Source organism: Lolium rigidum, chromosome 1, assembly GCF_022539505.1.
Source record: "Lolium rigidum isolate FL_2022 chromosome 1, APGP_CSIRO_Lrig_0.1, whole genome shotgun sequence".
In the NCBI taxonomy this organism is placed as follows: Eukaryota; Viridiplantae; Streptophyta; class Magnoliopsida; order Poales; family Poaceae; genus Lolium; species Lolium rigidum.
The window spans coordinates 201,222,695-201,234,652 of record NC_061508.1 but is presented as its reverse complement, the minus strand read 5'-3'; the positions used below and the strand labels follow the sequence as shown (position 1 = coordinate 201,234,652).

General features: G+C 43.6%; 1 protein-coding gene across 1 annotated transcript; it reads left to right on the top strand.

Annotated features, from left to right (window-relative positions):
* The first annotated feature begins 2,624 nt into the window (after positions 1-2,624).
* Positions 2,625-10,897, top strand: LOC124682981 (DNA-directed RNA polymerases IV and V subunit 2-like). The gene is made up of 7 exons (XM_047217573.1): positions 2,625-3,245; positions 3,755-3,964; positions 4,759-5,630; positions 6,169-6,460; positions 6,856-7,779; positions 9,929-10,200; positions 10,396-10,897. The coding sequence occupies exons 1-7, from the start codon at positions 2,625-2,627 to the stop codon at positions 10,895-10,897; spliced, it is 3,693 nt and encodes a 1,230-aa protein (XP_047073529.1).
* Positions 10,898-11,958: the final 1,061 nt, after the last annotated feature.

The following is an 11,958-nucleotide window of genomic DNA, read 5'->3' as shown; positions in this document are numbered from 1 at the left end:
TATTTGAGCGGAACTTGGTCATCATGAACTACCCAAAGCACAACTCTAGCGTTTCTCTCACCGATGTTGGCCTAGTTGTCATGAACTCCACCGGACCAACATTAGAGTTTCCTGTCGTAAATTTGGAGCTTTAGCCTTCCCCCATTGAGTTTATTCAAATGAGAGCGAATAATACATGTTCTCATTGGAGTCTATTTGTAGGCTAGAGATGATTCTCACCTACCAAGTGTACTGGTAGCTATTGTCATTTCTCAAAGACTAAGGATGCCCTCCCACCTACCAAGTGGAAGGGTAGTTATGGTCATTTCCTAAAAGACCATGAATGCCCTTCATGGTGGTAGGTAGGAGGGGTACCATGGTAAAATTTGGTCTACTAGTCCATGGTGAATCAGGGAGGGGTATACTGGTATAGTGCATAGTTCAATTGTAGACTAATATGTTTGCACACTACGTACATACAATGAGTATTGTTTGTTTCGGCTAGTCCATTCTTTAACTTGTTAAGGCTTGATGCTTAGACTTGGGTTGACTTTCTTTGATCCCTTTGACCATGCCCCATTGGGTGTAGAAAGTCATTTTTTTTCTCTCTTAAAGCCTTAAAACCTTGTGTGCACCCGTCCGTCGGATGGGGATCGTAGGGCCCTGGACCCTCGCTGGCTCCTCCAGTCCTGAACATGACAGGTCGGACCGGTCTCCGGCAGTCAAAGCGACAGAAGGGAAGCACGGACGAGCAAAAACCCCAGTGTACCAAGCCCTGTCACAGTTCCACTCCCACTGCGCCGATCGTCCTTGCACGCAGCAGGATCCTCCCTCCATAAAGCAGAGCAGAGGAAGCGCCTCCTTGTCCTTGTCCTTTGCCTCCCCCTCCTCCCTTCCCTCGGACGCCTCGCCTCCAGAATCCGTAGGGTTTCCCCTCGCCAGCGGCGGCGGCGGCGGCGGCGGCGGCGGAGACGTTGGTGATCGCCGGCGCGCGCGCAGGTATGCCCACCGCTCCTCGGCCGACGCGCCAACCCCCCCATTTCCGCTCTTCTGTCTCGAGTTTCTCCTTAATTCCGCCGCGCGCGCGTGCCTCCGGTGCAATGTCCTCTGCTCTGCTCTGCTCTGTTCTTGGCCGCCCCGTAGTTTCGCGTGAGATCCTTCGTTTTCTTGGTCTCCTTTAAAAAAAAGAGACCACCTTTTTCTTCGCACGAGCAGCGAGGGTTTTTGGACCCCGTGGCCTCGCGGCGCGGAGGCGCCCACACAGGTGGCCGGTGGTGGTTTGTGCCTCTGGGCGAGCCTGGTAGTGCCGAGTACGGTCAATCCTGTTTCTGATTTCTGGATTTTGCGCCTTTAATCGTGGATTACGGCGCTGGGGTTGTTTCTGTGGAGGGGATTTTTTTTTTTTGCGGGGTGTGTAGGGGATCCTTGTCCTGCTTTGCGTCAAGCTGTTGAATTTCTCCATCTGGCGCTACTACTCTGCGACATGTGGCGCACCTCGACTGGGGAAGGGGCAGATCCATCGGTAAAAAAAGGTTTCTTTGGGATTGCTCTTCTTGTCAAGTGCCCTGTGTATGTGAAACGGCTGCTTCTGATTTTGCAGCGATTCTTGTTACGCCCAGTGTCTTGTGATGCAATGTACAATGCGTCTTTTCTGTTGGCTCGCTACTCTGATTGGGAAATTGTGTACGTATTTTCCATGAATCTGTTGATAGGTTTCCTCTTCTACTGTTTATTGTGGAAAGGGGTTTACTGATATATGTTTCTTTTCCTCTCTCTCTGTTCTGAAGACCAAAAAGTATTTTTGTTGACAGGGTGGCAGATGCAGTGGCAGAAAAAAGTTTTTGTGCTTGTCATTTTGGTAGATTTTGCTGTGCTGATCAAGTGCCTAGTTTGGGTGAAACGGCTGTTTCTGATGTGTGTTGCACCTGCAGTATTTTCTATGATGGTGTAAGGAATGTTCAGTGTTTCTTGTTGTGCCCAATGTCTTGTGGAGCTATGTATGCACCTTTTGTACTGGCTCATTTCTCTGATTGGAGAATGGTGTATGTATTTACCAGGAATCTGATGATAGGTTTCCTATTCTCTTGTGTATTGCCTGAAAGGGCCTTTTTTTTTTGGCTTTACTGCTATATGTTCTTTTCTTCTCTCTGTTGTGAAAACTAAAATAACATTTTGGTTGTCAGGGGGCATATGCAGTGGTACAAAAGGGCTGATGTATTTTGCTTGTGGTGATCAAATGCCCAGTTTCGGTGAAACAGCTGTTTCTGATGTGTTGCACTTGTAGCGTTTTTGATGATGGTGTTATGGTCTAAGGACTTCTTTCAGTGATTCTTATTGTGCCCAATGTCTTGTGGAGCTATGCATTTTTTTAAGTCATGCTCTGGTTGGACAATTTGTATGTATTTAACATGAATTTGTTGATGGGTTTTCTCTTCCCCAATGTCTTGTGGAGCTATGCATTTTTTTAAGTCATGCTCTGGTTGGACCATTTGTATGTATTTAACATGAATTTGTTGATGGGTTTTCTCTTCTCTTGTATATTGTAGTAAGGGGCTTTAGTATTGATATGTGTTTCTTTTGTCTCTCTGTTGTGAAAACTAAACCAATGTTTATGTTGACAGGGGCAGCTGCCCGGTGGTTTACCAATGGAGGAGCCGCAAACGGACGACCAGCCGTTACCAAATGGACCAGATACTGAGCTTGATGTCACAGACTTCATGGTTTTGGGTTCCGATGTAGAAGTGAAATTTCATGTAAAAGAGGATGCAAAAGGTGGGCAACAGCCATCTCCTGATTCTGATGCCGATTCAGGGCAGTGCCCTATGGATGTGGATTTGAAAGTAATACCACCTGTGGAAGATGAAGGGGAAATCAAGTCTTCTACGGTCCCACGCGCGCAAGTACCAATTGACATGAGTGTTGAAAGCCTGGAGAAGTTTTGTAAAGAAGCAGCAAGATCATTCTTCAGTGAAAGAGGACTAATCAGTCATCAGATAAATTCCTATAATGATTTTGTCTCCCATGGACTCCAAGAGCTCTTTGATTCTCTAGGGGAAACTACTGTTGAGCCTGATTATGATCCTTCAAAGAAGATGGGTGCCTGGAGACATGCAACCATCAAGTTTGGCAGAGTGAAGCTTGGGAAGCCAGAGTTTTGGGCTGATAATAGTGATCTCGATGAGCAGGCACTCAAACTGAAGCCTGTACATGCTCGCCTCCAGAACATGACATATTCTTCTAAAATCAATGTAGAAATGACTGTTCAGGTAAGGATGCTCCTTAATCCTTGCTCGTGGGAGAACTGAACTGTATTTGGTAGATGTAACTGCGCTATATTACAAGAAAGGAATGATAGATTGATGCATGGCTTCTTAGAAAAATTTAAAATCCATCTCAACTGTCTACGATTGTATTTTAAACTTTATAAGTATTACAAAACTTAATGGGTTTAAGCTTGCTGTGAAACTTATGTTTACTTGTTGCTATGGATGTCATGGGACACTTTACCCATGTCTCTTTTATGGTTCCTCTTACTGTGTCTGCAAAGCTCTTGTAAGTTTGCATTACATGCACTGATTATACTGTTTCTCAAAATTCTAAGCTGGATCTTGACATGTACGGTCTTCGTAAAATAATAACTATTTTTCATCTCTTAATAAAAGTGGACAGAGTTAAAGCTAATCTCCATAGTCCAGATATCATATTGTATTTTATGTCATTGAGATCTTATTATATATTGTGCCATCTGATTAAACTATTGTTTTGACTGTATCAGGTTTATTCACTCGGGCCAAGCGAAAAATCGAAAACCGGAAAGGATCCGTATATCCAGAAGAAAGTTATATTACCTCCAGAAACTAAATGGGTCACCATTGGCAGGTTGCCTGTCATGGTGAAGTCAAAATTGTGCTGGCTGCATGAACTTAAGGAAACTGAGTGCCAGTATGATTCTGGTGGATATTTTCTAATCAAGGGAACGGAAAAGGTATCGCCTTGCATGATCTATCATGTTCATTATGTTCTGATCTAATTTTATGCGAAAATCATTGTATCTTCACATTGTATTGCACATTATATAGCTTTTAAAGGAGCTGCAAGTCCCTGCTTTTCCTAAAGTTGAATGGAAGCATCTTGATTTAGATATGTCATGCCATATATTTAGTAGAAACTCTGAATTCTACTCTATACATCAATCATGATGCATGAGAGACATCCTGCTAGGCTGCTACTGCCATATGCATATGAATTCAGAAAAATCTTTTAAGATTGCGACCACAGTTAAATTGGACTTTATATCCCGTGCATTGATATGGCTAAAACAATCATGCTACATGTTTACAAGACTAATTACTTCATTAATCTGAGGTGCCTGTTTAGGCAAACTCTGTATATGTCCGGATGTTTTTACAATACATAATTAACTGGATAGTGAGCAATCCGATCTCCATCTCAGTTGTTGGTAGCAAACCCAACGGTTGGTAGAATCAAACCCATCACCACCAACTGGTTTGTTTATAGGAGTATAGAATTAATTGCGCTTCTTAGATATTGTCTGGAATAATTTAATACAGACTTGTTCAAATAACACACAACTGAATTACAGTTTAATTATCTTGAGAATATTTCGGTTGCTGAATTTCCCAATTTCCAACTTTCTTAAGATTAACCCTTTTCTGGAATGGCTTTAAGGATTTTCTCTTTTACGTCATGTACAAATGTTATCTTTGTGCCAAATTAGCGTTTTTTAACCTCAAAAGTTTATTGCTTTCAACTCTGTAGGCATTTATTGCCGAAGAACAGAAATGCTTATCCAGGATTTGGGTGAGTAACCAACGGGGTTGGGATGCTTGTTACTTGTCTCAACTCAAACGAGAAAGGATCTATGTTAAGCTTGTTGATTCTAAAGAGGGTGACGATTTCCGCAAAGTGATCAACCTGTCCTTCTTGGGTGCGACTATACCAATATGGATAATGTTTTTTGCACTAGGTGTATCATCAGACAAGGAGGCTTTTGAGATGATTGACATACAAGATTGTGATTCTTCTTTGGTCAACATAATATCAGCAACCATTAAAGAATCCCGTGAACAATGCAAGGGCTTCCGCGGAGGAGATAGAGCCCGCCAACTTGTTGACAAGTTCATCAGAAAAACAAAGTTTCCGCCAGAAGATTCATTTGATGGGTATGTTGCCAAGTATCTGTTTCCTGGTGTGGGCGACAATAGGTGCAAGGCACTTTTCTTGGGTTACATGATGAAATGTCTGCTAATGGCCTACTCTGGTCAACGCAAATGTGATAACAAGGATGATTTCCGTAACAAGAGGCTAGATCTAGCATGTCAGCTGCTTCGTAGAGAACTTTGGGTACATCTTAGGCATGCAGAGAGACGCATGGTTAAGATAATGCAGAGACATTTGTGTGGTGAAGGTGACTTACAAGTTCTCGATCATTATATTGATGCCACGATTGTTACCAATGGTCTGAACCGTGCCTTCTCCACTGGTTCTTGGCGCCATCCATATTTATATGCAAGGTGCTCAGGGATTGTTGCAACCCTTAGGAGAGCAAATCCGCTTCAAATGATGTCTGACTTGAGGAAGACTAGACAATTATCTTCATACTGGGGAGGAGCTGGAGATGCTAGATATCCGTAAGTTGTTCTTTCTTACACATAGCGATGCATCATATTATATGCCCTGTAAGATGTCCCATTGTGGGAAAATATCTAGTGATACCACACCTCACATGATACCATGATACCACTTCACAAAATTTAAATTGTAAGTGTAAAAAAATTTCGAAAAAAATTGTGGCTGTTGACATGATGTGTGTTTACATTCTCTAGATTTTTCACAGTTAAATTTAAAATACACCAAGAGAAATAAAAAATACAAATGCTATGTGAATAGTGGCATTTTGTGTTTTTGTCTTTATGTGACACTATTCATGTTTGATTTCTCATTTTTGTTTCTCTTAGGGTTTTTTTTAACATAACTCTTAGGGTATTTTGAATTTGGTTTACAGCGTATGTCGACACGCATCTTGTGAACACCCAAAATTTTGGTTTTGAATTTTTTGACATTTAAAATTTAAATTTTGAAGAGTGGTATCATGGTATCAAATAAGGTGTGGTATCACTAGATAAGTTCTCGTCCCATTGTGAACTGACATGGGAAATATTTTTGTAGGAATCCCTCCTATTGGGGAAAGCTGTGTTTCATGTCCACTCCGGATGGTGAAAAATGTGGTTTTGTGAAGAATCTGGCTGTTAGTGCTGTGGTTAGCTCTGTGATGAGGGAGTCTTTGCTTGACTTATTTGTCTCTTGTGGAATGAAGAAACTGGATGAAGTTCTTTTACAAGAGCTTGGTGGTAAAGACAAGATTTTCTTGAATGGAAATTTGGTTGGTATGAGTGCATACCCAGGCGAGTTTGTTACACATCTAAGGAATATGAGACGTAGCAAGCAAATCGATCCACAGGTTAGCAGTTTGTCTATTTCCTGATTCTTCCTAACAGTCCAATTTTCACCTCTGAGCATGCTTGTTAGTTATTTTACATTCTCGTGCTTGTTAGTTTTTGTACCTGGTCCATTTGATCTTTGATGCCAATGAAATACTTCTCGCGGTTTTTTTTTTCCATTTTTCATTATTTGCATGATTTTTAGTTTATCACCAATTACCAAATTTAGGTAATACTAGTTGAGACATTGTATTTGAGATATGTCGATGCTGGGCCATATTTTGCCGCAAGCATGAGAACATGGTTTTCACATGTACCATTTCTTATTTTCTGTAATATGTAAAACTGTAAAAGCACATTTGTGCCACAAGACATTACTAACATGGTTCTTGTTTCCATGTCTAACTTTGTTCAGGTGGAAATCAAAAGGGACAAGCAACACAAAGAAGTTCGTGTCTTTTCTGATGCAGGGAGACTTCTAAGACCACTTCTTATAGTTGAGAATCTTAAAAATATCACTAAACCGAAAGGTGGATCATACTCATTTGGGGAACTGATGGACCAAAATATAATTGAGCTGATTGGTGTTGAAGAGGAGGAGGATATCCGATGTGCCTGTGGAGTTAGGGATCTCTTGTCTGGGGACAAAAAAGAGGGTCTTTTGTACTACACTCATTGTGAACTTGACCCTTCCTTCGTGCTAGGGTTGAGTTGTGGTATCATTCCCTTTGCCAACCACAATGCTGCTCGGAGGGTTTTGATGCAAGCTGAAAAACTATCACAACAGGCTATTGGCTACTCCTCTACAAATTCTCAGTATAGGGCTGATACCCTTTTTCATCAATTGTACTATCCACAGAGACCCCTGTTTAAAACTGTAGTGTCTGACTGTCTTGGTGAGAAAAACCATAATAGACCAGAGTTTTTCAATGGCCAAAATGCAATAGTTTCAGTCAGTATTCATCAGGGATTTAACCAAGAAGACTCCCTGGTATTGAATAGGGCTTCTTTAGAGCGTGGCATGTTCCGGACATTTCATTTCAAGAGCTACAAAGCACAGATAGAAAACAAAGAGGTGACCAGACGACTCAAACACAGGGAAAAAGTTGAATTTGGAAAAACCCAAAGCAAGAAAGGACGTGTTGACAGTCTGGATATTGATGGCTTACCATATGTTGGAGCAAGTCTTCAGAGTGGCGACATTGTCATTGGGAAAGTCTCGGAATCTGGTGAAGATCATAGTATGAAGCTTATGCATACTGAAAAAGGGATGGTGGAGAAGGTTGTTCTTTCAGCTAATGATGATGGGAAGAACTCTGCAGTTGTTACTCTAAGACAGGTAAATAATATAATCTTTTACAAAAATATTCTGCATTTTATTTCATGATCCATATTTTACATGGGGTGGCACTAGTACTGCAAGACAGTTCTGCATGTCATTATATTTTATCTGGTTAGTTGTCTTCATATCCAGAAGTTTAAACTTAAATTCCTCTGTAGGTCGTACTGCTACAATGTAATTTCAGTATCAATTATGCGTTTTTTTTTTTTGGAAAAGTGACATTTGTGCCTCCTAGTTATGGCCTAGCGGTAATCGTATTAGGGATCTCGTAGTCTAGCTAAAGCATAGCTAGCCATGCACCGTATGTTGTCCTTTCACTTGTTCCCATCTTTAGTCAGTTTCTCTTGTTCTCTGTGGTGCCTTTCCATCCATTGTAATGATATATACGGACATTACAATGTGACTTCAACATGATATATAGCCATGCGCACAAATATAATTTGATTTGTGTCTGCTGAATTCTTGGTACTCACATGGTTGAACTTTCGAATCCATGGATCAAATATTTATGTCAATAGTTTTGCGGTGGTTTACGTCACAAGTATATATTTTACATGATGTGATTGGTAATTCATTCAAAATACATGACATATATTGGCATTGGCCCATGGTATATAGATTAAACGTCCATTCTAACTGTGTGAATGGGTTATTATATTCTAAATTTTCTCATCTTATGCATGATCTTGGTTTTATAATTAGGAGATTATATATTGTCTGCAGTGTTTAGTTAGATTAGAGTTCTGAGCCTCTGAGGTCACTTCAGCTGCCATATTTTTATCATCAATCCTTGTTTTTTTTGTTGTCTTATTTCTGGTCTGTTCTAGTACCTGCGAACGAACAGTAATACAGAGTAGTATAGTATTATTTCCATGTTTCAGCTGCCATATTTTTAGGAAAATGATTGTGTTCCCCCGGAGGCTGCGAGCCACACAACCTCCGGGTCGGGAGCCGTTGGATGCTCTGCATCGTGTGGACATCCTCCTTCCCGCGTGGCCGCCCACCAACCGCACAGCCATCTCCACTTTTCTTTCCCCTTTTTTCTGTCGTCAATGGATCGGGATGGGGAGCAGAGGACGCCGGCCATGGGGCCTTCCGCACGAGCTCAGATTGCTGCGTCCCAGCCACGCGCCGCCGCGCCCAAGCCACTCCGCCGCCGCGCCCAAGCCACTCCGCCACCGCGCCCAGCCACGCTCGGGGGCGTTGTCGGCCATGCGGCCTCCCGCACGAGCTCGGGGCTGCCGCGCCCCAGCCACGCGCCGCCGCCGCCGCGACCCCATAGGCTACCACCTCCGCGCGGCGAGGTCCGTCTCCGGCTGCGACCGCTGCTCCATGATCCGGCCCCGCGTCGTTGACTTCCAAGCCAGCATCCCCTCCTTCTTCACCGCGTGCATCCCGCCAAATCACGGAGTACATTTTGTCTGGCGACGATGCTACAATAATATAAATCTTTTGCTAAAGTTGTTCTGCTGTTTTGCTACCTTATTACGAAATTGTTGCTACAAAATCTCCGGCGGGTATCCGATAAGTTTGGTTTTGCTACCATAGGCATAGGGCGTTGCTACTAGCAGCTTGTGCTGTTGCTGTCCTGGACCGACGGAGTTGCTGCAACCTCGGACGGCGTTGCTGCATGCGATGTCTCCGTTGATGTCTTAGAGAATTTGCAACATATGAATAAAAAAATTTGCTACAATTTATTTGCGGTTTTGCTACATCTGCGTAATATGTTTGCTACGTGGTCTCCGACGAGGTCTCCGGCGAGGTCTCCGGCGAGCCCAGCCTTTTTTTTTCTTTTCTGAACGAACCGTTTTTTGCTTCAGTCATTTGCTGCCGGGGGTGATTTTTTGCTGCCGGAGATATTTTTTTGCTACATGCAAATCTAACCGTCAAAATGGTTGATCCGACGGCTGGGGACCCGGGGGCTGGGGAATCAGATCCCCCGGGGGACGCCCAGCAGTTTCCATATTTTTATCATCAATCCTTGTTTTTTTTTGTTTTCTTATTTCTGGTCTGTTCTAGTACCTGCAAACGAACAGTAATACAGAGTAGTATAGTATTATTTCCATGTTCTTAAAACCCTGCATAAAATCTCCCACTTATTACATTTGTTAAATCTAGTCATTTATAAATCTGATACTTGGTGCAGGCTCGCTCACCTTGCGTTGGAGACAAGTTCGCCAGTATGCATGGCCAGAAAGGAGTTGTTGGTCTCTTGGATTCTCAGGAGAACTTCCCGTTTACTTGCCAAGGAATAGTTCCAGATATTGTGATAAATCCACACGGATTTCCAACTCGTCAGACTCCTGGTCAGCTGCTTGAGGCTGCGTTGGGCAAGGGAATTGCCCTTGGTGGGATGACCAAATACGCAACACCATTTACCACTCCATCTGTCGACGTGATCACGGAGCAATTGCACAAGTAAGTGTGTGATGAGGAATTCTTCAATTTTCTGTTGTAACCATGACGCAAACATACGCATGCACAAGGCGATCTGCCAAGTAGGATAAGATACAAACTTACAGCATAACTAAGCCACATGCTAGGTATTTTGAGACTGTTTCTCGTGCACTTCTGTTTGACACTATATGCTTGTTTCATTGCACTGCATTGCAGGGCTGGGTTTTCAAGGTGGGGAGGAGAGAGTGTTCTGAATGGTCACAATGGCGAAAGGATGCAGTCCTTGGTCTTCATTGGCCCAACCTTCTACCAGAGGCTGACCCACATGTCTGAGGACAAGGTGAAGTTCCGTAACACCGGGCCTGTTCACCCGCTCACGAGGCAGCCGGTGGTGGACAAGAAACGGTTCGGCGGTGTCAAGTTCGGGGAGATGGAGCGCGACTGCCTCCTCGCCCATGGTGCCACGGCCAACCTCCATGAACGGCTGTTCACACTCAGTGACCTCTCACAGCTGCACATCTGCCAGGGTTGCGAGCGGGTGGCCAACGTGATCATGAGGCCTGTCGAAGGGGGCAAGACGGTCCGTGGTCCCTACTGCGGGTTCTGCAAGTCGGCGGAGAACATACTGCAGATCAAGGTCCCTTACGGCGCGAAGCTGCTCTACCAGGAGCTGTTCAGCATGGGGATCTGCCTCAAGTTTGAGACCGAAGCCAGTTAGGACTTCATCTCTAACTGGAAAACGTAGACGATGCAAAACTCTTTGGTCACGATTATTCCTGTCTTCTAACGTGTTTGCTAAACTGTTAGCATGAACCTACCATATGCTGTGAAACATTTACACAGCGCATTAGAGATATTTAAGGAAAGGGAGGCATCACTATTCCCCTTGAACATTCAGAAGACGGTTGTTGAAGTTTAAGGGTATTATTATTATTACTGAAGCCTGTACCGGCTATCTAATTTGATGATATTTGAACCAGTCTGTAGTTGATTATATGATCGATGCACCGGGTGGTAATCTTCTGTTGTGATGCCCAGCTTTACTCTCGAAAACAAGTGCTATTATGCGTATTTGTGCGTCATAGAAGCTTGCTGTTTGTATTCTCGAAGAGAATGGTTATGCTCGAAAAAAGGTACATGCAGTGGAAACTCAGAAAACTTCATTGCTTAGGCTCCGTTTGGAACGATTTTTTTTTGGAACGATTTTTTTTTGGTCTTGTTCCAAAGAGTTATGTGGAGCTTTCGCCGAAGTTTTTCTTTTCTTCACATTGAGAACTTTATGCGTTTCAAACATGAGTTCCCTCCTTGTCCTACGCCTCCTTTGATTCATAGGATTCCCTCAAGATTTTCATAGGGTCGGAATGACGGAATAACAGTATGGAAATTTTCCTTTCCGATGGTTTGATATATAGGATTGTATCCTGTAGGAAGTCCGCGGTGTAGTTTCGTAAGAAAAATAAGCATGAGCTCTGCTCCGATCTCACGAAAAAATTTCCTGGCGGGAAGAAAGCATGCACGAGAGCCGGCGCGCCTCGCGGCACCCAAAAACACATGCCGCTTCGTGTCTTTGACAATGGACGTCTGAACGGAGCTCTCGGTGTGCTCCAAGGCGGCATTGATCTGCTTCTGATCCATGGCGGCGCTCTGCTTCTAATCGTCAACATGTTTTTCTGGCCCCTACGCAACCCTGTGGAGGATTATTCGGAGGAGGAGCGACGCCGCTAGGAGGCGCGTCGCTGGAAGCCTGGAAGGCACGCCGCCAGGGCCCAGGGTGGCGCG